General features: G+C 45.2%; 1 protein-coding gene and 1 pseudogene across 1 annotated transcript; both read left to right on the top strand.

The window, feature by feature from the left end:
- Positions 1 to 479: 479 nt before the first annotated feature.
- LOC142915518 (uncharacterized) lies at positions 480 to 19,511 on the top strand (annotated as a pseudogene).
- Positions 19,512 to 19,527: 16 nt separating this feature from the next.
- On the top strand, positions 19,528 to 26,380 carry LOC142915500 (uncharacterized). The gene is made up of 3 exons (XM_076061255.1): positions 19,528 to 19,581; positions 21,621 to 21,697; positions 25,200 to 26,380. The coding sequence occupies exon 3, from the start codon at positions 25,210 to 25,212 to the stop codon at positions 25,981 to 25,983; it is 774 nt and encodes a 257-aa protein (XP_075917370.1). The 5' UTR covers positions 19,528 to 19,581; positions 21,621 to 21,697; positions 25,200 to 25,209; the 3' UTR covers positions 25,984 to 26,380.
- The last annotated feature ends 869 nt before the right edge of the window (positions 26,381 to 27,249 follow it).

Consider the following 27,249-nt stretch of genomic DNA (forward strand, 5'->3'; position numbering starts at 1 on the left):
GTGCAGTGTTTGTGGGAAGACATTTTCACGGTCATCTGCTCTTAAAAAACACCAGAGAACACACACGGGAGAGAAACCCTTCAAGTGCACTGTGTGTGTGAAGGCATTTTCACAGTCATCTGCTCTTAAAACACACCAGAGAACACACACGGGAGAGAAACACTTCAAGTGCAGTGTTTGTGGGAAGACATTTTCACAGTCATCTGGTCTTAAATCACACCAGAAAACACACACGGGAGAGAAACCCTTCAAGTGCAGTGTGTGTGGGAAGGCATTTTCACAGTAATCTGGTCTTAAATCACACCAGAAAACACACGGGAGAGAAACCCTTCAAGTGCACTGTGTGTGGGAAGGCATTTTCACGGTCATCCGCTCTTAAAACACACCAGAGAACACACACGGGAGAGAAACCCTTCAAGTCCAGTGTTTGTGGGAAGACATTTTCACGGTCATCTGCTCTTAAAAAAAAACACCAGAAAACACACACGGGAGAGAAACCCTTCAAGTGCACTGTGTGTGTGAAGGCATTTTCACAGTCATCTGCTCTTAAAACACACCAGAAAACACACACGGGAGAGAAACCCTTCAAGTGCAGTGTGTGTGGGAAGGCATTTTCACAGTCATCTGGTCTTAAATCACACCAGAAAACACACACGGGAGAGAAACCCTTCTAGTGCACTGTGTGTGGGAAGGCATTTTCACAGTCATCTGCTCTTAAAACACACCAGAGAACACACACGGGAGACAAACCCTTCAAGTGCAGTGTTTGTGGGAAGACATTTTCACGGTCATCTGCTCTTAAAAAACACCAGAGAACACACACGGGAGAGAAACCCTTCAAGTGCACTGTGTGTGTGAAGGCATTTTCACAGTCATCTGCTCTTAAAACACACCAGAGAACACACACGGGAGAGAAACCCTTCAAGTGCAGTGTTTGTGGGAAGACATTTTCACAGTCATCTGCTCTTAAAACACACCAGAGAACACACACGGGAGAGAAACCCTTCAAGTCCAGTGTTTGTGGGAAGACATTTTCACGGTCATCTGCTCTTAAAAAAAAACACCAGAGAACACACACGGGAGAGAAACCCTTCAAGTGCACTGTGTGTGTGAAGGCATTTTCACAGTCATCTGCTCTTAAAACACACCAGAAAACACACACGGGAGAGAAACCCTTCAAGTGCAGTGTGTGTGGGAAGGCATTTTCACAGTCATCTGGTCTTAAATCACACCAGAAAACACACACGGGAGACAAACCCTTCAAGTGCAGTGTTTGTGGGAAGACATTTTCACGGTCATCTGCTCTTAAAAAACACCAGAGAACACACACGGGAGAGAAACCCTTCAAGTGCACTGTGTGTGTGAAGGCATTTTCACAGTCATCTGCTCTTAAAACACACCAGAGAACACACACGGGAGAGAAACCCTTCAAGTGCAGTGTTTGTGGGAAGACATTTTCATGGTCATCTGCTCTTAAAACACACCAGAAAACACACACGGGAGAGAAACCCTTCAAGTGCAGTGTGTGTGGGAAGGCATTTTCACAGTCATCTGGTCTTAAATCACACCAGAAAACACAGGAGAGAAACCCTTCAAGTGCACTATGTGTGGGAAGGCATTTTCACGGTCATCTGCTCTTAAAACACACCAGAGAACACACACGGGAGAGAAACCCTTCAAGTGCAGTGTTTGTGGGAAGACATTTTCACAGTCATCTGCTCTTAAAACACACCAGAGAACACACACGGGAGAGAAACCCTTCAAGTGCACTGTGTGTGGGAAGGCATTTTCACGGTCATCTGCTCTTAAAACACACCAGAGAACACACACGGGAGAGAAACCCTTCAAGTGCAGTGTTTGTGGGAAGACATTTTCACGGTCATCTGCTCTTAAAAAACACCAGAGAACACACACGGGAGAGAAACCCTTCAAGTGCACTGTGTGTGAAGGCATTTTCACAGTCATCTGCTCTTAAAACACACCAGAGAACACACACGGGAGAGAAACCCTTCAAGTGCAGTGTTTGTGGGAAGACATTTTCACAGTCATCTGGTCTTAAATCACACCAGAAAACACACGGGAGAGAAACCCTTCAAGTGCAGTGTGTGTGGGAAGGCATTTTCACAGTCATCTGGTCTTAAATCACACCAGAAAACACACGGGAGAGAAACCCTTCAAGTGCACTGTGTGTGGGAAGGCATTTTCACGGTCATCCGCTCTTAAAACACACCAGAGAACACACACGGGAGAGAAACCCTTCAAGTCCAGTGTTTGTGGGAAGACATTTTCACGGTCATCTGCTCTTAAAAAAAAACACCAGAGAACACACACGGGAGAGAAACCCTTCAAGTGCAGTGTGTGTGGGAAGGCATTTTCACAGTCATCTGGTCTTAAATCACACCAGAAAACACACACGGGAGAGAAACCCTTCTAGTGCACTGTGTGTGGGAAGGCATTTTCACAGTCATCTGCTCTTAAAACACACCAGAGAACACACACGGGAGACAAACCCTTCAAGTGCAGTGTTTGTGGGAAGACATTTTCACGGTCATCTGCTCTTAAAAAACACCAGAGAACACACACGGGAGAGAAACCCTTCAAGTGCACTGTGTGTGTGAAGGCATTTTCACAGTCATCTGCTCTTAAAACACACCAGAGAACACACACGGGAGAGAAACCCTTCAAGTGCAGTGTTTGTGGGAAGACATTTTCATGGTCATCTGCTCTTAAAACACACCAGAAAACACACACGGGAGAGAAACCCTTCAAGTGCAGTGTGTGTGGGAAGGCATTTTCACAGTCATCTGGTCTTAAATCACACCAGAAAACACACAGGAGAGAAACCCTTCAAGTGCACTATGTGTGGGAAGGCATTTTCACGGTCATCTGCTCTTAAAACACACCAGAGAACACACACGGGAGAGAAACCCTTCAAGTGCAGTGTTTGTGGGAAGACATTTTCACAGTCATCTACTCTTAAAACACACCAGAGAACACACACGGGAGAGAAACCCTTCAAGTCCAGTGTTTGTGGGAAGACATTTTCACGGTCATCTGCTCTTAAAAAAAAACACCAGAGAACACACACGGGAGAGAAACCCTTCAAGTGCACTGTGTGTGTGAAGGCATTTTCACAGTCATCTGCTCTTAAAACACACCAGAAAACACACACGGGAGAGAAACCCTTCAAGTGCAGTGTGTGTGGGAAGGCATTTTCACAGTCATCTGGTCTTAAATCACACCAGAAAACACACACGGGAGACAAACCCTTCAAGTGCAGTGTTTGTGGGAAGACATTTTCACGGTCATCTGCTCTTAAAAAACACCAGAGAACACACACGGGAGAGAAACCCTTCAAGTGCACTGTGTGTGTGAAGGCATTTTCACAGTCATCTGCTCTTAAAACACACCAGAGAACACACACGGGAGAGAAACCCTTCAAGTGCAGTGTTTGTGGGAAGACATTTTCATGGTCATCTGCTCTTAAAACACACCAGAAAACACACACGGGAGAGAAACCCTTCAAGTGCAGTGTGTGTGGGAAGGCATTTTCACAGTCATCTGGTCTTAAATCACACCAGAAAACACAGGAGAGAAACCCTTCAAGTGCACTATGTGTGGGAAGGCATTTTCACGGTCATCTGCTCTTAAAACACACCAGAGAACACACACGGGAGAGAAACCCTTCAAGTGCAGTGTTTGTGGGAAGACATTTTCACAGTCATCTGCTCTTAAAACACACCAGAGAACACACACGGGAGAGAAACCCTTCAAGTGCACTGTGTGTGGGAAGGCATTTTCACGGTCATCTGCTCTTAAAACACACCAGAGAACACACACGGGAGAGAAACCCTTCAAGTGCAGTGTTTGTGGGAAGACATTTTCACGGTCATCTGCTCTTAAAAAACACCAGAGAACACACACGGGAGAGAAACCCTTCAAGTGCACTGTGTGTGAAGGCATTTTCACAGTCATCTGCTCTTAAAACACACCAGAGAACACACACGGGAGAGAAACCCTTCAAGTGCAGTGTTTGTGGGAAGACATTTTCACAGTCATCTGGTCTTAAATCACACCAGAAAACACACGGGAGAGAAACCCTTCAAGTGCAGTGTGTGTGGGAAGGCATTTTCACAGTCATCTGGTCTTAAATCACACCAGAAAACACACGGGAGAGAAACCCTTCAAGTGCACTGTGTGTGGGAAGGCATTTTCACGGTCATCCGCTCTTAAAACACACCAGAGAACACACACGGGAGAGAAACCCTTCAAGTCCAGTGTTTGTGGGAAGACATTTTCACGGTCATCTGCTCTTAAAAAAAAACACCAGAGAACACACACGGGAGAGAAACCCTTCAAGTGCACTGTGTGTGTGAAGGCATTTTCACAGTCATCTGCTCTTAAAACACACCAGAAAACACACACGGGAGAGAAACCTTTCAAGTGCAGTGTGTGTGGGAAGGCATTTTCACAGTCATCTGGTCTTAAATCACACCAGAAAACACACACGGGAGACAAACCCTTCAAGTGCAGTGTTTGTGGGAAGACATTTTCACGGTCATCTGCTCTTAAAAAACACCAGAGAACACACACGGGAGAGAAACCCTTCAAGTGCACTGTGTGTGTGAAGGCATTTTCACAGTCATCTGCTCTTAAAACACACCAGAGAACACACACGGGAGAGAAACCCTTCAAGTGCAGTGTTTGTGGGAAGACATTTTCATGGTCATCTGCTCTTAAAACACACCAGAAAACACACACGGGAGAGAAACCCTTCAAGTGCAGTGTGTGTGGGAAGGCATTTTCACAGTCATCTGGTCTTAAATCACACCAGAAAACACACAGGAGAGAAACCCTTCAAGTGCACTATGTGTGGGAAGGCATTTTCACGGTTATCTGCTCTTAAAACACACCAGAGAACACACACGGGAGAGAAACCCTTCAAGTGCAGTGTTTGTGGGAAGACATTTTCACAGTCATCTGCTCTTAAAACACACCAGAGAACACACACGGGAGAGAAACCCTTCAAGTGCAGTGTTTGTGGGAAGACATTTTCACAGTCATCTGCTCTTAAAACACACCAGAAAACACACACGGGAGAGAAACCCTTCAAGTGCAGTGTGTGTGGGAAGGCATTTTCACAGTCATCTGGTCTTAAATCACACCAGAAAACACACACGGGAGAGAAACCCTTCAAGTGCAGTGTGTGTGGGAAGGCATTTTCACAGTCATCTGGTCTTAAATCACACCAGAAAACACACTGGAGAGAAACCCTTCAAGTGCACTGTGTGTGGGAAGGCATTTTCACGGTCATCCGCTCTTAAAACACACCAGAGAACACACACGGGAGAGAAACCCTTCAAGTGCACTGTGTGTGTGAAGGCATTTTCACAGTCATCTGCTCTTAAAACACACCAGAAAACACACACGGGAGAGAAACCCTTCAAGTGCAGTGTGTGTGGGAAGGCATTTTCACAGTCATCTGGTCTTAAATCACACCAGAAAACACACACGGGAGACAAACCCTTCAAGTGCAGTGTTTGTGGGAAGACATTTTCACGGTCATCTGCTCTTAAAAAACACCAGAGAACACACACGGGAGATAAACCCTTCAAGTGCACTGTGTGTGTGAAGGCATTTTCACAGTCATCTGCTCTTAAAACACACCAGAGAACACACACGGGAGAGAAACCCTTCAAGTGCAGTGTTTGTGGGAAGACATTTTCATGGTCATCTGCTCTTAAAACACACCAGAAAACACACACGGGAGAGAAACCCTTCAAGTGCAGTGTGTGTGGGAAGGCATTTTCACAGTCATCTGGTCTTAAATCACACCAGAAAACACACAGGAGAGAAACCCTTCAAGTGCACTATGTGTGGGAAGGCATTTTCACGGTCATCTGCTCTTAAAACACACCAGAGAACACACACGGGAGAGAAACCCTTCAAGTGCAGTGTTTGTGGGAAGACATTTTCACAGTCATCTGCTCTTAAAACACACCAGAGAACACACACGGGAGAGAAACCCTTCAAGTGCACTGTGTGTGGGAAGGCATTTTCACGGTCATCTGCTCTTAAAACACACCAGAGAACACACACGGGAGAGAAACCCTTCAAGTGCAGTGTTTGTGGGAAGACATTTTCACGGTCATCTGCTCTTAAAAAACACCAGAGAACACACACGGGAGAGAAACCCTTCAAGTGCACTGTGTGTGTGAAGGCATTTTCACAGTCATCTGCTCTTAAAACACACCAGAGAACACACACGGGAGAGAAACCCTTCAAGTGCAGTGTTTGTGGGAAGACATTTTCACAGTCATCTGGTCTTAAATCACACCAGAAAACACACGGGAGAGAAACCCTTCAAGTGCAGTGTGTGTGGGAAGGCATTTTCACAGTCATCTGGTCTTAAATCACACCAGAAAACACACGGGAGAGAAACCCTTCAAGTGCACTGTGTGTGGGAAGGCATTTTCACGGTCATCCGCTCTTAAAACACACCAGAAAACACACGGGAGAGAACCCCTTCAAGTGCAGTGTGTGTGGGAAGGCATTTTCACAGTCATCTGGTCTTAAATCACACCAGAAAACACACACGGGAGACAAACCCTTCAAGTGCAGTGTTTGTGGGAAGACATTTTCACGGTCATCTGCTCTTAAAAAACACCAGAGAACACACACGGGAGAGAAACCCTTCAAGTGCACTGTGTGTGTGAAGGCATTTTCACAGTCATCTGCTCTTAAAACACACCAGAGAACACACACGGGAGAGAAACCCTTCAAGTGCAGTGTTTGTGGGAAGACATTTTCATGGTCATCTGCTCTTAAAACACACCAGAAAACACACACGGGAGAGAAACCCTTCAAGTGCAGTGTGTGTGGGAAGGCATTTTCACAGTCATCTGGTCTTAAATCACACCAGAAAACACACAGGAGAGAAACCCTTCAAGTGCACTATGTGTGGGAAGGCATTTTCACGGTCATCTGCTCTTAAAACACACCAGAGAACACACACGGGAGAGAAACCCTTCAAGTGCAGTGTTTGTGGGAAGACATTTTCACAGTCATCTGCTCTTAAAACACACCAGAGAACACACACGGGAGAGAAACCCTTCAAGTGCAGTGTTTGTGGGAAGACATTTTCACAGTCATCTGCTCTTAAAACACACCAGAAAACACACACGGGAGAGAAACCCTTCAAGTGCAGTGTGTGTGGGAAGGCATTTTCACAGTCATCTGGTCTTAAATCACACCAGAAAACACACACGGGAGAGAAACCCTTCAAGTGCAGTGTGTGTGGGAAGGCATTTTCACAGTCATCTGGTCTTAAATCACACCAGAAAACACACTGGAGAGAAACCCTTCAAGTGCACTGTGTGTGGGAAGGCATTTTCACGGTCATCCGCTCTTAAAACACACCAGAGAACACACACGGGAGAGAAACCCTTCAAGTCCAGTGTTTGTGGGAAGACATTTTCACGGTCATCTGCTCTTAAAAAAAAACACCAGAGAACACACACGGGAGAGAAACCCTTCAAGTGCACTGTGTGTGTGAAGGCATTTTCACAGTCATCTGCTCTTAAAACACACCAGAAAACACACACGGGAGAGAAACCCTTCAAGTGCAGTGTGTGTGGGAAGGCATTTTCACAGTCATCTGGTCTTAAATCACACCAGAAAACACACACGGGAGACAAACCCTTCAAGTGCAGTGTTTGTGGGAAGACATTTTCACGGTCATCTGCTCTTAAAAAACACCAGAGAACACACACGGGAGATAAACCCTTCAAGTGCACTGTGTGTGTGAAGGCATTTTCACAGTCATCTGCTCTTAAAACACACCAGAGAACACACACGGGAGAGAAACCCTTCAAGTGCAGTGTTTGTGGGAAGACATTTTCATGGTCATCTGCTCTTAAAACACACCAGAAAACACACACGGGAGAGAAACCCTTCAAGTGCAGTGTGTGTGGGAAGGCATTTTCACAGTCATCTGGTCTTAAATCACACCAGAAAACACACAGGAGAGAAACCCTTCAAGTGCACTATGTGTGGGAAGGCATTTTCACGGTCATCTGCTCTTAAAACACACCAGAGAACACACACGGGAGAGAAACCCTTCAAGTGCAGTGTTTGTGGGAAGACATTTTCACAGTCATCTGCTCTTAAAACACACCAGAGAACACACACGGGAGAGAAACCCTTCAAGTGCACTGTGTGTGGGAAGGCATTTTCACGGTCATTTGCTCTTAAAACACACCAGAGAACACACACGGGAGAGAAACCCTTCAAGTGCAGTGTTTGTGGGAAGACATTTTCACGGTCATCTGCTCTTAAAAAACACCAGAGAACACACACGGGAGAGAAACCCTTCAAGTGCACTGTGTGTGTGAAGGCATTTTCACAGTCATCTGCTCTTAAAACACACCAGAGAACACACACGGGAGAGAAACCCTTCAAGTGCAGTGTTTGTGGGAAGACATTTTCACAGTCATCTGGTCTTAAATCACACCAGAAAACACACACGGGAGAGAAACCCTTCAAGTGCAGTGTGTGTGGGAAGGCATTTTCACAGTCATCTGGTCTTAAATCACACCAGAAAACACACGGGAGAGAAACCCTTCAAGTGCACTGTGTGTGGGAAGGCATTTTCACGGTCATCCGCTCTTAAAACACACCAGAAAACACACGGGAGAGAAACCCTTCAAGTGCAGTGTGTGTGGGAAGGCATTTTCACAGTCATCTGGTCTTAAATCACACCAGAAAACACACACGGGAGACAAACCCTTCAAGTGCAGTGTTTGTGGGAAGACATTTTCACGGTCATCTGCTCTTAAAAAACACCAGAGAACACACACGGGAGATAAACCCTTCAAGTGCACTGTGTGTGTGAAGGCATTTTCACAGTCATCTGCTCTTAAAACACACCAGAGAACACACACGGGAGAGAAACCCTTCAAGTGCAGTGTTTGTGGGAAGACATTTTCATGGTCATCTGCTCTTAAAACACACCAGAAAACACACACGGGAGAGAAACCCTTCAAGTGCAGTGTGTGTGGGAAGGCATTTTCACAGTCATCTGGTCTTAAATCACACCAGAAAACACACAGGAGAGAAACCCTTCAAGTGCACTATGTGTGGGAAGGCATTTTCACGGTCATCTGCTCTTAAAACACACCAGAGAACACACACGGGAGAGAAACCCTTCAAGTGCAGTGTTTGTGGGAAGACATTTTCACAGTCATCTGCTCTTAAAACACACCAGAGAACACACACGGGAGAGAAACCCTTCAAGTGCACTGTGTGTGGGAAGGCATTTTCACGGTCATTGCTCTTAAAACACACCAGAGAACACACACGAGAGAGAAACCCTTCAAGTGCAGTGTTTGTGGGAAGACATTTTCACGGTCATCTGCTCTTAAAAAACACCAGAGAACACACACGGGAGAGAAACCCTTCAAGTGCACTGTGTGTGTGAAGGCATTTTCACAGTCATCTGCTCTTAAAACACACCAGAGAACACACACGGGAGAGAAACCCTTCAAGTGCAGTGTTTGTGGGAAGACATTTTCACAGTCATCTGGTCTTAAATCACACCAGAAAACACACACGGGAGAGAAACCCTTCAAGTGCAGTGTGTGTGGGAAGGCATTTTCACAGTCATCTGGTCTTAAATCACACCAGAAAACACACGGGAGAGAAAACCTTCAAGTGCACTGTGTGTGGGAAGGCATTTTCACGGTCATCCGCTCTTAAAACACACCAGAGAACACACACGGGAGAGAAACCCTTCAAGTCCAGTGTTTGTGGGAAGACATTTTCACGGTCATCTGCTCTTAAAAAAAAACACCAGAGAACACACACGGGAGAGAAACCCTTCAAGTGCACTGTGTGTGTGAAGGCATTTTCACAGTCATCTGCTCTTAAAACACACCATAAAACACACACGGGAGAGAAACCCTTCAAGTGCAGTGTGTGTGGGAAGGCATTTTCACAGTCATCTGGTCTTAAATCACACCAGAAAACACACACGGGAGACAAACCCTTCAAGTGCAGTGTTTGTGGGAAGACATTTTCACGGTCATCTGCTCTTAAAAAACACCAGAGAACACACACGGGAGAGAAACCCTTCAAGTGCACTGTGTGTGTGAAGGCATTTTCACAGTCATCTGCTCTTAAAACACACCAGAAAACACACACGGGAGAGAAACCCTTCAAGTGCAGTGTGTGTGGGAAGGCATTTTCACAGTCATCTGGTCTTAAATCACACCAGAAAACACACACGGGAGACAAACCCTTCAAGTGCAGTGTTTGTGGGAAGACATTTTCACGGTCATCTGCTCTTAAAAAACACCAGAGAACACACACGGGAGAGAAACCCTTCAAGTGCACTGTGTGTGTGAAGGCATTTTCACAGTCATCTGCTCTTAAAACACACCAGAGAACACACACGGGAGAGAAACCCTTCAAGTGCAGTGTTTGTGGGAAGACATTTTCATGGTCATCTGCTCTTAAAACACACCAGAAAACACACACGGGAGAGAAACCCTTCAAGTGCAGTGTGTGTGGGAAGGCATTTTCACAGTCATCTGGTCTTAAATCACACCAGAAAACACACAGGAGAGAAACCCTTCAAGTGCACTATGTGTGGGAAGGCATTTTCACGGTCATCTGCTCTTAAAACACACCAGAGAACACACACGGGAGAGAAACCCTTCAAGTGCAGTGTTTGTGGGAAGACATTTTCACAGTCATCTGCTCTTAAAACACACCAGAGAACACACACGGGAGAGAAACCCTTCAAGTGCACTGTGTGTGGGAAGGCATTTTCACGGTCATCTGCTCTTAAAACACACCAGAGAACACACACGGGAGAGAAACCCTTCAAGTGCAGTGTTTGTGGGAAGACATTTTCACGGTCATCTGCTCTTAAAAAACACCAGAGAACACACACGGGAGAGAAACCCTTCAAGTGCACTGTGTGTGTGAAGGCATTTTCACAGTCATCTGCTCTTAAAACACACCAGAGAACACACACGGGAGAGAAACCCTTCAAGTGCAGTGTTTGTGGGAAGACATTTTCACAGTCATCTGGTCTTAAATCACACCAGAAAACACACACGGGAGAGAAACCCTTCAAGTGCAGTGTGTGTGGGAAGGCATTTTCACAGTCATCTGGTCTTAAATCACACCAGAAAACACACGGGAGAGAAACCCTTCAAGTGCACTGTGTGTGGGAAGGCATTTTCACGGTCATCCGCTCTTAAAACACACCAGAGAACACACACGGGAGAGAAACCCTTCAAGTCCAGTGTTTGTGGGAAGACATTTTCACGGTCATCTGCTCTTAAAAAAAAACACCAGAGAACACACACGGGAGAGAAACCCTTCAAGTGCACTGTGTGTGTGAAGGCATTTTCACAGTCATCTGCTCTTAAAACACACCAGAAAACACACACGGGAGAGAAACCCTTCAAGTGCAGTGTGTGTGGGAAGGCATTTTCACAGTCATCTGGTCTTAAATCACACCAGAAAACACACACGGGAGACAAACCCTTCAAGTGCAGTGTTTGTGGGAAGACATTTTCACGGTCATCTGCTCTTAAAAAACACCAGAGAACACACACGGGAGAGAAACCCTTCAAGTGCACTGTGTGTGTGAAGGCATTTTCACAGTCATCTGCTCTTAAAACACACCAGAGAACACACACGGGAGAGAAACCCTTCAAGTGCAGTGTTTGTGGGAAGACATTTTCATGGTCATCTGCTCTTAAAACACACCAGAAAACACACACGGGAGAGAAACCCTTCAAGTGCAGTGTGTGTGGGAAGGCATTTTCACAGTCATCTGGTCTTAAATCACACCAGAAAACACACAGGAGAGAAACCCTTCAAGTGCACTATGTGTGGGAAGGCATTTTCACGGTCATCTGCTCTTAAAACACACCAGAGAACACACACGGGAGAGAAACCCTTCAAGTGCACTGTGTGTGTGAAGGCATTTTCACAGTCATCTGCTCTTAAAACACACCAGAGAACACACACGGGAGAGAAACCCTTCAAGTGCAGTGTTTGTGGGAAGACATTTTCATGGTCATCTGCTCTTAAAACACACCAGAAAACACACACGGAAGAGAAACCCTTCAAGTGCAGTGTGTGTGGGAAGGCATTTTCACAGTCATCTGGTCTTAAATCACACCAGAAAACACACAGGAGAGAAACCCTTCAAGTGCACTATGTGTGGGAAGGCATTTTCACGGTCATCTGCTCTTAAAACACACCAGAGAACACACACGGGAGAGAAACCCTTCAAGTGCAGTGTTTGTGGGAAGACATTTTCACAGTCATCTGCTCTTAAAACACACCAGAGAACACACACGGGAGAGAAACCCTTCAAGTGCACTGTGTGTGGGAAGGCATTTTCACGGTCATCTGCTCTTAAAACACACCAGAGAACACACACGGGAGAGAAACCCTTCAAGTGCAGTGTTTGTGGGAAGACATTTTCACGGTCATCTGCTCTTAAAAAACACCAGAGAACACACACGGGAGAGAAACCCTTCAAGTGCAGTGTTTGTGGGAAGACATTTTCACAGTCATCTGGTCTTAAATCACCCCTTCAAGTGCAGTGTGTGTGGGAAGGCATTTTCACAGTCATCTGGTCTTAAATCACACCAGAAAACACACGGGAGAGAAACCCTTCAAGTGCACTGTGTGTGGGAAGGCATTTTCACGGTCATCCGCTCTTAAAACACACCAGAGAACACACACGGGAGAGAAACCCTTCAAGTCCAGTGTTTGTGGGAAGACATTTTCACGGTCATCTGCTCTTAAAAAAAAACACCAGAGAACACACACGGGAGAGAAACCCTTCAAGTGCACTGTGTGTGTGAAGGCATTTTCACAGTCATCTGCTCTTAAAACACACCAGAAAACACACACGGGAGAGAAACCCTTCAAGTGCAGTGTGTGTGGGAAGGCATTTTCACAGTCATCTGGTCTTAAATCACACCAGAAAACACACACGGGAGACAAACCCTTCAAGTGCAGTGTTTGTGGGAAGACATTTTCACGGTCATCTGCTCTTAAAAAACACCAGAGAACACACACGGGAGAGAAACCCTTCAAGTGCACTGTGTGTGTGAAGGCATTTTCACAGTCATCTGCTCTTAAAACACACCAGAGAACACACACGGGAGAGAAACCTTTCAAGTGCAGTGTTTGTGGGAAGACATTTTCATGGTCATCTGCTCTTAAAACACACCAGAAAACACACACGGGAGAGAAACCCTTCAAGTGCAGTGTGTGTGGGAAGGCATTTTCACAGTCATCTGGTCTTAAATCACACCAGAAAACACACAGGAGAGAAACCCTTCAAGTGCAGTGTTTGTGGGAAGACATTTTCACAGTCATCTGCTCTTAAAACACACCAGAAAACACACACGGGAGAGAAACCCTTCAAGTGCAGTGTGTGTGGGAAGGCATTTTCACAGTCATCTGGTCTTAAATCACACCAGAAAACACACACGGGAGAGAAACCCTTCTAGTGCACTGTGTGTGGGAAGGCATTTTCACAGTCATCTGCTCTTAAAACACACCAGAGAACACACACGGGAGAGAAACCCTTCAAGTGCAGTGTTTGTGGGAAGACATTTTCACGGTCATCTGCTCTTAAAAAACACCAGAGAACACACGGGAGAGAAACCCTTCAAGTGCACTGTGTGTGTGAAGGCATTTTCACAGTCATCTGCTCTTAAAACACACCAGAGAACACACACGGGAGAGAAACCCTTCAAGTGCAGTGTTTGTGGGAAGACATTTTCATGGTCATCTGCTCTTAAAACACACCAGAAAACACACACGGGAGAGAAACCCTTCAAGTGCAGTGTGTGTGGGAAGGCATTTTCACAGTCATCTGGTCTTAAATCACACCAGAAAACACACAGGAGAGAAACCCTTCAAGTGCACTATGTGTGGGAAGGCATTTTCACGGTCATCTGCTCTTAAAACACACCAGAGAACACACACGGGAGAGAAACCCTTCAAGTGCAGTGTTTGTGGGAAGACATTTTCACGGTCATCTGCTCTTAAAAAACACCAGAGAACACACACGGGAGAGAAACCCTTCAAGTGCAGTGTTTGTGGGAAGACATTTTCATGGTCATCTGCTCTTAAAACACACCAGAAAACACACACGGGAGAGAAACCCTTCAAGTGCAGTGTGTGTGGGAAGGCATTTTCACAGTCATCTGGTCTTAAATCACACCAGAAAACACACAGGAGAGAAACCCTTCAAGTGCACTATGTGTGGGAAGGCATTTTCACGGTCATCTGCTCTTAAAACACACCAGAGAACACACACGGGAGACAAACCCTTCAAGTGCAGTGTTTGTGGGAAGACATTTTCACGGTCATCTGCTCTTAAAAAACACCAGAGAACACACACGGGAGAGAAACCCTTCAAGTGCACTGTGTGTGAAGGCATTTTCACAGTCATCTGCTCTTAAAACACACCAGAGAACACACACGGTAGAGAAACCCTTCAAGTGCAGTGTTTGTGGGAAGACATTTTCATGGTCATCTGCTCTTAAAACACACCAGAAAACACACACGGGAGAGAAACCCTTCAAGTGCAGTGTGTGTGGGAAGGCATTTTCACAGTCATCTGGTCTTAAATCACACCAGAAAACACACAGGAGAGAAACCCTTCAAGTGCACTATGTGTGGGAAGGCATTTTCACGGTCATCTGCTCTTAAAACACACCAGAGAACACACACGGGAGAGAAACCCTTCAAGTGCAGTGTTTGTGGGAAGACATTTTCACAGTCATCTGCTCTTAAAACACACCAGAGAACACACACGGGAGAGAAACCCTTCAAGTGCAGTGTTTGTGGGAAGACATTTTCACAGTCATCTGCTCTTAAAACACACCAGAAAACACACGGGAGAGAAACCCTTCAAGTGCAGTGTGTGTGGGAAGGCATTTTCACAGTCATCTGGTCTTAAATCACACCAGAAAACACACACGGGAGAGAAACCCTTCTAGTGCACTGTGTGTGGGAAGGCATTTTCACAGTCATCTGCTCTTAAAACACACCAGAGAACACACACGGGAGAGAAACCCTTCAAGTGCAGTGTTTGTGGGAAGACATTTTCACGGTCATCTGCTCTTAAAAAACACCAGAGAACACACGGGAGAGAAACCCTTCTAGTGCACTGTGTGTGGGAAGGCATTTTCACAGTCATCTGCTCTTAAAACACACCAGAGAACACACACGGGAGAGAAACCCTTCAAGTGCAGTGTTTGTGGGAAGACATTTTCACGGTCATCTGCTCTTAAAAAACACCAGAGAACACACGGGAGAGAAACCCTTCAAGTGCACTGTGTGTGTGAAGGCATTTTCACAGTCATCTGCTCTTAAAACACACCAGAGAACACACACGGGAGAGAAACCCTTCAAGTGCAGTGTTTGTGGGAAGACATTTTCATGGTCATCTGCTCTTAAAACACACCAGAAAACACACACGGGAGAGAAACCCTTCAAGTGCAGTGTGTGTGGGAAGGCATTTTCACAGTCATCTGGTCTTAAATCACACCAGAAAACACACACAGGAGAGAAACCCTTCAAGTGCACTATGTGTGGGAAGGCATTTTCACGGTCATCTGCTCTTAACACACACCAGAGAACACACACGGGAGAGAAACCCTTCAAGTGCAGTGTGTGTGGGAAGGCATTTTCACAGTCATCTGGTCTTAAATCACACCAGAAAACACACAGGAGAGAAACCCTTCAAGTGCACTATGTGTGGGAAGGCATTTTCACGGTCATCTGCTCTTAAAACACACCAGAGAACACACACGGGAGAGAAACCCTTCAAGTGCAGTGTTTGTGGGAAGACATTTTCACAGTCATCTGCTCTTAAAACACACCAGAGAACACACACGGGAGAGAAACCCTTCAAGTGCAGTGTTTGTGGGAAGACATTTTCACAGTCATCTGCTCTTAAAACACACCAGAAAACACACGGGAGAGAAACCCTTCAAGTGCAGTGTGTGTGGGAAGGCATTTTCACAGTCATCTGGTCTTAAATCACACCAGAAAACACACACGGGAGAGAAACCCTTCTAGTGCACTGTGTGTGGGAAGGCATTTTCACAGTCATCTGCTCTTAAAACACACCAGAGAACACACACGGGAGAGAAACCCTTCAAGTGCAGTGTTTGTGGGAAGACATTTTCACGGTCATCTGCTCTTAAAAAACACCAGAGAACACACGGGAGAGAAACCCTTCTAGTGCACTGTGTGTGGGAAGGCATTTTCACAGTCATCTGCTCTTAAAACACACCAGAGAACACACACGGGAGAGAAACCCTTCAAGTGCAGTGTTTGTGGGAAGACATTTTCACGGTCATCTGCTCTTAAAAAACACCAGAGAACACACGGGAGAGAAACCCTTCAAGTGCACTGTGTGTGTGAAGGCATTTTCACAGTCATCTGCTCTTAAAACACACCAGAGAACACACACGGGAGAGAAACCCTTCAAGTGCAGTGTTTGTGGGAAGACATTTTCATGGTCATCTGCTCTTAAAACACACCAGAAAACACACACGGGAGAGAAACCCTTCAAGTGCAGTGTGTGTGGGAAGGCATTTTCACAGTCATCTGGTCTTAAATCACACCAGAAAACACACACAGGAGAGAAACCCTTCAAGTGCACTATGTGTGTGAAGGCATTTTCACAGTCATCTGCTCTTAAAACACACCAGAAAACACACGGGAGAGAAACCCTTCAAGTGCAGTGTGTGTGGGAAGGCATTTTCACAGTCATCTGGTCTTAAATCACACCAGAAGACACACACGGGAGAGAAACCCTTCTAGTGCACTGTGTGTGGGAAGGCATTTCCACAGTCATCTGGTCTTAAATCACACCAGAGAACACACACGGGAGAGAAACCCTTCAAGTGTAGTGTGTGTGGGAAGGCATTTTCACAGTCATCTACTCTTAAAAAACACCAGAGTACACACGGGAGAGAAACCCTTCAGGTGCACTCTGCGGGAAGGCGTTTGCACATTCATAAAATCTTCAAGTACACCAGAAAAACACGGAAGCATCAGAAGATCTGCAAGGAGTAGAATCTGAAATCAGCTTGTGAAAGTCAAAGTGCCACAATAAGCCCATCCCTCATGAAACAAGAACCGGACGAAAATCGCAGCTTGGACACTTTTAAAGGTATCGAGGTGAAATATGAAGAGGTGAAGGTGAAATGTGAAGAAGTGATGGTGAAGAGGGAAGAAGTGATGGTGAAGAGGGAAGAAGTGAAGGTGAAATGTGAAGATGAAGATTCATCTCCAAAATGGGACCTTCACATCGATGGAGGCAACGTGAAGCAGGAGGAGAATTCTGACTGTGAGGCAGAGCGAGGCAACTCCCAGCAGTTTGTGGAAGTAGAGGTGTGGGTGGACTTCCTCCGAGACAATCCAAAGTCAAGTGGAGACCCGGTAGATGTTTAAGCCAGAGACGATGTCGCTACAATAGATGCACCTTTGTCACAGGCCTTTAATGACAAGAATGTGAAGTTGAACACTTTGTGGGCCTGTGGGTTGGGTAGATCTCTAACCAGGAGCAAGAGCCAATAAGCTCCCAAGCATTCACTATCTTATCATAATTGCTTTTACATGGTGCTTGCTTAATCGCCTCAGCAACTCGGAGTTTTGTGTCTCATCACAAACACTCGAAGAGCATCCCCAAGTAGCAGCTGCCCCTGTGTGGCACAAGGTGGTGGCCCTGCACCGGCCTGCATGTGGACAAGAGCCTGTCAGTAGGGGGCGATGATTGATGTGTCATCTCAGTTGTGTAGTTTGTAGGTAATGCTTAGAATTTGCTACATTTTCACTCAGACGCCAGCATGCAATGGCCTACTCGTTTTGAATGACACAATAGTATGTTTTACATACACTGTGAAGCAGACTGCAATTTTTTTTAAAGCTTCTTGTTAATACGATGTAACGTGATGCAGTATATTTCACTGCAGTAATCCAATTTTGTTAATATGCTTGTCAATAATTTAGAATGAATACTTGTCTGGTTGTGTGCATACTTGTAACATTTGATCTGTAAGGGTCAAACATTGAATAAGTGATGTTAGGACAAAGTGTGCGTGTCTGTTTGGAAGTAACTTGTACAGAGAACTCAGGTGGGACCCGTTGTTCTTGTGATAAAGGTCAAACGGTGTTTTTGTGTTCCACGAAGCATCTGGAGCAACGCATTGTCTTTGAAATAGGTAGCACGCTCGGATCATTCATCAGTTACAAGGCATACCACTTAAAGGTTACACGTATAGGAGGAGGTACATTCTCTACAACACGAATTGCAGTTTTGTGTTACGTGTTGACGTAGATTTTGTCTAACTGGGACTAGAAATGCTCCTTGCTGATTCACGTCTGGATGTTCGTAACCATCGGTTGAAGCAAACCCCACTGCTGTTGTTGAGACGCTGTGCACCAATAAGGGTCCAACACATTGACGGCCTTCAGGCCAGGAAAGTCACAACATTTGCACACGAAGGACGCATTCACGCAAGTACCCCATGCTCCGTTTTGAAGTTTTAAAATGAAACATCTTTGAATTGTGTTTTGAGTTAGATGATTTTATTTCTTCATTAAAAGCTTATATCAATTTACATCTGGAAGACTTCATTGAAAAGGACATTTCGTGTGAATTTTCTCTCGTCATTAAGTAGATGGCCTTGCCGGGGGTTCGGTTCAATGCGGACACAAACAGTGTACACACACAATGTACACACACAGTGTACACACACAGTGCACACACACACAGTGTATACACACAGTGTACACACACACAGTGTACACACACACACAGTGTACACACACAGTGTACACACACAGCATACACAGTGTATACACACAGTGTACACACAATGTACACACACATTGTACACACAGTGTATACACACAGTGTACACACATAGTGTACACACACAGTGTATACACAGTGTACACACACAGTGTACACACAGTGTATACACATAGTGTATATACATACACAGTGTATACACAATAATGTCCACGTTGTTGCTGAGCTCACACACCCAAGGGAGGGAGCAATGGAAAATGAATCTAAATCAACTTAAACTGCAACTCTGTTACGTCACCACTCTTAATTACCTCATCGGCGTGAAACGCCAGGGTGAGGTGTACTTCGCTAGTGACGTCATGTCACCAAGGTATTCACCCCTCCCCCCATCCACCGCGCTCTTGAGCGTGACGTCACCTCCGCTCGGGTTACCGCCGATATCGTTCCAGTGGCAATCCTTATTTGGGCAAAGCTACGCCCAGTGACCGGTGGCTCATTAACATAATGTGACCGTTAAAGCCGTCGCGAGTTTGTTGCGACGGGTTCAGCGCCCACGCCTCCATCCCTCGACGTATGGTCTGGTCTCATTAACATAATTTATTCAGTTACAGAGCCGCTCGTGGGAGGGAAGTGACGTCATACTACTTCCTGCTGTCGCGAGGCAACAGGAAGCTGCCGTGTGCGCGCTTGCACTGAAATCCGAGGTAAGAAATTCTCATCGTTGTGGTGGTGGTGGTCGTTGTGGTGGTTGTTGTTTACCAAGGTAGAGCCTCTCTCTCTCTCGTAGGGATGTCAGTTGAGTAGCAGCGAGCATGGGAATCGATGTCCAGGTTGGAACTTTACAACGCGGGGCCTAGCCACGCAGGGCCTTGCTTCCTGCCCTCGCCTGATTGCGTTTGCTTCAATTATCTCGCTTAGTTGAGCAATCTTTGTAAGAAAGTAATCTACCAGGCTATGCGTTTATTGTGTGTTGACCGACTCTCTGTGTTGCATTGCATTACATTTGCAAGTTTTACTCAGTTTATTTGATTAAGTGTGCTTTTGATTTAAAGCTTTCTTGACTGCAGGGATTCATATTCTTGTTCTTTTGGTAAAGTCACCACCACGTAGAAGGGAAACAATAAAATAATAAAAATATAAAACAATAAAATTCTCACGACGTTTCGACTGCAAGACGAGCAATCATCATCAGGTGTGAAAACCACAGCAAGAAAATTTTCTTGCTGTGGTTTTTCTTGCAGTGGTTTTCACACCTGACGATGATTGGTTGTGTTGCAGTCGAAACGTCGTGATAATTTTATTGTTTTATATTTTTATTATTTTATTGTTTCCCCTTCTACGTGGTGACTTTACTGAAAGAACCAAGAATATAAGTGTGCTTTCTCTCTCTCTGCGTGTCCTCGTGTTATTATTATTTCCTGCAGTCACCAAAGTTCCAAATCTCTCATTGACACAAGGCCGTAATTATAATATATTATAATAATTATAATATATATTGGTGGGGGACATATCCCCCCACAATAATCAAACATGCTCAAAATGTCTCCCCCAATATATTGCTATAAAAATATATTTTTTAATAATAATTGCTATGCTATGTTAATAAAAACAATTTCGCTAAACCTTGGCCACAAAATGTGGACTTGTCTTCATATAACAATGCGTAGATTTCTGTTTATATGATTGTGTTGTACTTTATGAATCCCTAATCTCTGCCATTACATACTATGAAACAAGAAAAGTAAAAAAATAAACAGAGCAATGTAATACAATACAATATACATTATTGTATCAAATAAAAATACATTCCATCCCATGTGTTGGTGAAATTTTTCAATATTTAGGAAATGTCAGGAAATTAGTTTTCAAATTTAGATTTTTTTTCTGGGGGGGGGGGGACCCCAGAGCCCCTGGTAGATTTGGTCCCCCCCAATGTTGACTCCATGGCTACGGCCTTGCATTGACTCGCGGATTTCTCTACACCCCCTCCCCTCTCTCTCTGCCCCCTCTCTCTATTTAAGCCCTCGACACAGAGGCGTTGTTTCTCTGTGTGCCTACAGTGAGGGAAAAAAGTATTTGATCCCCTGCTGATTTTGTACGTTTGCCCACTGACAAGGAAATTATCAGTCTATAATTTTAATGGTAGGTTTATTTGAACAGTGAGAGACAGAATAACAACAAGAAAATCCAGAAAAACGCATGTCAAAAATGTTATACATTGATTCGCATTGAGCAATCTTTGGAAGAACGTTATCAACCTGGTGGGGTGTTGACTGTTATGTTGACCGACTCTCTGTGTTGTACTGCATTACATTTCTAAGTTCACTAGGTTTGTTTTCTCTTGCATTTGTACCTGATGATGATTGCTTGTGTTGCAATTGAAACGTCGCATGCTATGTGCACACAGCGTTGGTGTACGGTGCTTTTTGTTGAATATTTTGCTGTTTTTCCCTGGATTTTATGTTTGCACAGTCACACAAAGTCACTTCAAGATGTTTTCTTGTTCATGTTTTAGTTTTTTGTTTGTTGTGGTTGCACCCGATTCAAGAGCCGAATGGCTCACAGGGCTATACCAAATAAATGAAACTGAAGCTATCAATTTATTTATTTATTTTTTCTACGTGCCTTTGCCGAAAGAACCAAAGAGTATCTTGCTTAAGTTATAATTTCTCTTCACCTGGCTCGCTACTTTGTAACTTTGTTTTGTTTTAAATATTCACAGTTTTTTTTCATTTTTTACCAGGCCACGCCCGCGTTCAGCTGCTGTACCGCTCTTGTTTACAGACGCAACCTGCCCACAACAACAATAACAACAACAAGGTGGGGCTTGTCAACAGCGTGGTGGTGTTCACTCTAGACGCGTGGTGGTGTTCACTCTAGACGCTTGGCGGTGTTCACTCTAGACGTGTAGTGGTGTTCACTCTAGATGTGTGGTGGTGTTCACTCTAGACACGTGGCGGTGTTCACTCTAGACGCGTGGCGGTGTTCACTCTAGACGCGTGGCGGTGTTCACTCTAGACGCTTAGTGGTGTTCACTCTAGATGCGTGGTGGTGTTCACTCTTAGACGCGTGTCGGTGTTCATTCTCTACATGTAGAGGGGAGACCGGGGGATCGGGAAGGAAATCCACACGACCACGGGGAGAGAGAGAGACACGCAGCCTCGGCTGTGTTGATTGATCCTCAATTAACTACTTGGTGGAGTGAGGAAGCATTAATACTGAGCAGGTGAAGGTGGCCAGGCGTGGGTCTAGACACACCACCACCTGTGAACCATGCCAGTGTGTGACAGTGGTGGAGCCAGTGAGGGGTGGGGTGGCACGTGCCCCCCCAACGATCCGATAGAAATCCCTAATTTTGATAGGATCATTGGGGTTTATTAGTAACGAGCTTCACTACCCAGCTTCGCCCAGGGGCCGACGGAGCTAGGGGGGGGGGGCGACGGAGCCAGCGGGGGGGCGATGGAGCCAGGGGGGGGGCGACGGAGCTGGGGGGGGGGGCGACGGAGCCAGCGGTGGGGCGACGGAGCTGGGGGGGGCGACGGAGTCAGGGGGGGGGGCGGGGCGACGGCGCAAGCAGAGGGAGCCGACACTGACTTTCTCACACATCATACACTGACTCACTCACACATCATACACTGACTCACTCACACATCATACACTGACTCACTCACACATCATACACTGACTCACTCACACATCATACACTGACTCACTCACACATCATGCACTGACTCACTCACACATCATACACTGACTCACTCACACATCATACACTGACTCACTCACACATCATACACTGGCTCACTCACACATCATACACTGACTCACTCACACATCATGCACTGACTCACTCACACATCATGCACTGACTCGCTCATCATGCGCTTACTCACACATCATACACTCGCACAACCACTGACCCATTCACTCATCATACACAGGTTCACTCATTGTTTGCTGGCTCACTTGCACATCATATACTGACTCACTCATCATGCGCTGACTAACACATCGTGCGCTGACTCACACATCATACACTCACTCACACTGCCACTGACTCGCTCACACATCATACACTCACTCACACATCATTCACTAACTCACTCTTCATACGCTGACTCGCACATCATACACTCACTCACGCTGCTGCTGACTCACTCATCATACACTGACTCGCACATCATGCACTCACTCACTCTGCTGCTGACTCACTCACACATCATACACTGGGAGTGTCGTGCTGCCAGCTATGGCTGCAGTTTTTTTGTCGTACGTGTTATGTATATCGTTTATTGTTAAATTTAAATTCACAGTTCCTATGATTATTGTTGTTACATTGTTTTTACAGCTTTATTTTGGAGATTCGAAAACATATGGTTAATATAAATTGTCTTGTGATTGTTGTTGTTGGCTTGCACCACATTGATTTTTGCACACGGCATTTTAATACGTTTTTTTGCGTGGAATATTTGCTGGTTTATTCCAGAATGCTTCTGTTACGCGTTGTCGCTTTAAGATGTTCCGTGTTCAAATTTTGTTTGTTGCGGTTGCACCCGACTTAAGAGCCGCATGGCTCACAGGGCTATACCTAATAAATTAAACTTGAAACTTGATTTCACTGAAAACCCCTGGAAAAAATTGATGCTTGCAAGAAAGAAAAAAGCCGAAACAAATCAATTTACCTAAATCGGATGTTTTCACTCAAGGAAATTCAACCTTACCCCACTTCTACGTAAGGTCGATTTTGGCCACTCGGGAAGGGAATAATGACATGGCGAGCTGAAAATAGTCACGTTCACTTAGAAATTCCAGACAGCGTTAGCTGTGCAAATTTTCCCGACGCCAGAGCTCAGCATTGGAGAGGTTTTTGCTGCTTCGCACAAACAAACAGATGGAATGTTCTGCTTCATACTTAAGATAGCAGTTCTACCCGTTCTCCGCACGGAGGATATGCATTGAACTCCCGAGAAACCAATGGCTTCATCGGCCAGGAGCGAAGCGCCACCTAAAATCTCCCGGCACGCTGTTAACAGCTCTAAGCATTGCAGAGCGCTTAACTCAGAGGTGTTGCGGGTTGATGCCAGACACTTCATGGTCATTTCCCCCCCCCAAAAAATACAAAAGACTATTTTTATATTTTTTTACATTGTGTACAGTATGGAACATACGCACATGCCAAATTTCAAGTGTGTGGCACGTTGGGAAGTATGCTAAACATTTCGAACAGACACACGTATCCACACATTTCCCTTTCATATATATAGATAAATCAGCATTTTGCGACCCCCACTGCCACCGTGTGGCATATTATTACGTGCCAGGGACTCTATGAGAGGGCAACAGACCTTGTCCATAATTGGCAATAAGTAACGGCAAAGCAGTTGTAAGTGACTCACAGAATTTTGCGCAGTTGCGTATACAGTACACGACTTCCCTGAAGGCAAACACCTTCAGCGAGCGCAATGCCGATCACACGCGTCGAATAAAAATCAAGGGACAAGCCATTACTTACTAACAACTACTTACTAACAACTCCTTACTAACAACTCCTTACTAACTAACAACTCCTTACTAACAACTCCTTACTAACAACTCCTTACGTACTAACAACTCCTTACTAACAACTCCTTACTAACAACTCCTATCATTTTTCATTGCTGGAGGGGTTGCCCCCCCTACCTGAAAATCCTGGCTTCGCCTCTTGAGTGTGTGACAGTGTCAAGTTTGTGTTTGCAGTAAAGTCTATTAACTCTATTGAGCACGGAGGTTATATCAAAACAGGAGTTTAGTTTTGTTTTCCTCTGCAACTCTTTATAAGAATGGAGTCAGGAAGTTAACACAGCACACACGTGCAGCTGAAGTCGAATCTGTTTATCCCAGCATTCAAGGACATCTATGCCTGGCTTCACACCTCTAAGTTGCGATTGAACATTAATTTATGCATTTCTGCCGGACACAAGTAGTATTATTTTCAACACCCTTTGCAATGTCAGCTGAATTTAGCTCTCATAAATATTCCTTTTGAAGCCAGACAGCTGAAATTGTGTGCTCGGAGTTTTTGGTGAACATTCATTTTGAAGATACGAGGGATTTCCAGGCATGTTTATAACCATTTGCCCTCTCATTGTGTGCCATAACAGCCCGTGTGATGAATTTGGGACACTTTTCCACTATATCATGAATATATGAATAAGTATAGACGTGTAAGTCACGTGTTACTGTATATATGGTTTCCTCTGTGCATCGATACTGACGTGTCGATGGTGTGGATATTATTTTTTTCTGTCTGCAGCTGACGCTTCTTCTGACGCTTCCTCTGCAGAATTGGTCTGATGGAGCAAATGCACTCAGCGCAGCTCGGTAGGACAAGGCAACAATGCGACCGGTGTGCATACAGCACGGATCGTACTGGAGATTTCACACGGCACAAGAGAACTCACACAGGAGAGAAACCCTTCAAGTGCAGTGTGTGTGGGATGGCGTTTGCACATTCATCTACTCTAGTAGAACACCAGAGAACACACACGGGAGAAAAACCATTCAGGTGCAGTCTGTGTGAGAAGGCGTTTCCACGTTCATCTGCTCTTGTAATACACCAGAGAACACACACGGGAGAGAAACCCTTCAAGTGCAGTGTGTGTGGGAAGGCGTTTGCACGTTCATCTCTTCTTGTAGTACACCAGAGAACACACACAGGAGAGAAACCCTTCAGGTGCACTCCGTGCGGGATAACGTTTGCACAACAACCACATCTTAAAGTACACCAGAGAACACAGAAGCATCAGAGGATCCACAAGGAGTGGAGTCTGAAATCAGCTTGTGAAAGTCAAAGTGCCACCATGAGCCCATCCCTCATGATACAAGAACCGGAGGAAAATCCCAGCTTTGACACTTTTAAAGGTATCGAGGTGAAATGTGAAGAGGTGAAGCTGAAGAGGGAAGATGAAGATTCAACTCCAAAATGGGACCTTCACATCGTGAAGCAGGAGGAGAATTCTGACTGTGAGGCAGAGCGAGGCAACTCCCAGCAGTTTGTGGAAGTGGAGGTGTGGGTGGACTTGCTCCTAGACAATACAAAGTCAAGTGGAGACCCGGTAGATGTGTAAGCCAGAGACGATGTCGCTACAATAGATGCACCTTTGTCACACACTTTGTGGGCCCGTGGGTTGGGTAGATCTCTAACCAGGAGCAAGAGCCAATAAGCTCCCAAGCATTCACTATGTTATCATAATTGCTTTTACATGGTGCTTGCTTAATCGCCTCAACAACTCGGAGTTTTGTGTCTCATCTCAAACGCTCGAAGAGCATCCCCAAGTAGCAGCTGTCCCTGTGTGGCACAAGATGGTGGCTCTGCACTGGCCTGCGTGTGGACAAGAGCCTGTCAGTAGGGGGCGATGATTGATGCGTCATCTCAGTTGTGTAGTTTGTAGGTAATGTTTAGAATTTGCTACATTTTCACTCAGACGCCAGCATGCAATGGCCTACTCGTTTTGAATGACACAATAGTATGTTTTACATACACTGTGAAGCAGAATGTGCAATTTTTTTTAAAAGCTTCTTGTTAATACGATGTAACGTGATGCAGTATATTTCACTGCAGTAATCCAATTTTGTTAATATGCCTGTCATTAATTTAGAATGTATACTTGTCTGGTTTTGTGCATACTTGTAACATTTGATCTATAAGGGTCAAACATTGAATAGGTGATGTTAGGACAAAGTGTGTGTGTGTTTGAAAGTAACCTGTACAGAAGTCTCAGGTGAGACCCGTTGTTCTTGTGATACAGGTCAAACGGTGTTTTTGTGTTCCACGAAGCATCCGGAGCAACTCATTGTCTTTGAAATAGGTAGCACACTCGGATCATTAATAAGTTACAAGGCATACCACTTAAAAGTTACACGTATAGGAGGAGATACATTCTCTACAACACGAATGATAGTTTTGTCTTACGTGTTGACGTAGATTTTGTCTAACTAGGACTAGAAATGCTCCTTGCTGATTCACGTCTGGATGTTCGTAACCATCGGTTGAAGCAAACCCCACTGCTGTTGTTGAGACGCTGTGCACCAATAAGCGTCCAACACATTGACGGCCTTCAGGCCAGGAAAGTCACAACATTTGCACACGAAGGACGCATTCACGCAAGCACCCCATGCTCCGTTTTGAAGTTTTAAAATGAAACATCTTTGAATTGTGTTGTGTTTTGAATTAGATAATTTGTATTTCTTCATTAAAAGCTCGTATCAATTTACATCTGGAAGACTTCATTGAAAAGGACATTTCGAGTGAATTTTCTCTCGTCATTAAGTAGATGGCCTTGCCGGGGGTTCGGTTCGATGCGGGCACACACAGTGTACACACACAGTGTACA

This window comes from Petromyzon marinus, unplaced genomic scaffold (genome assembly GCF_048934315.1).
Source record: "Petromyzon marinus isolate PM22_M1 ecotype Great Lakes invasive population unplaced genomic scaffold, UKy_Petmar_22M1.pri1.0 PM_G_Scaffold_32, whole genome shotgun sequence".
NCBI classification, from domain to species: Eukaryota; Metazoa; Chordata; class Hyperoartia; order Petromyzontiformes; family Petromyzontidae; genus Petromyzon; species Petromyzon marinus.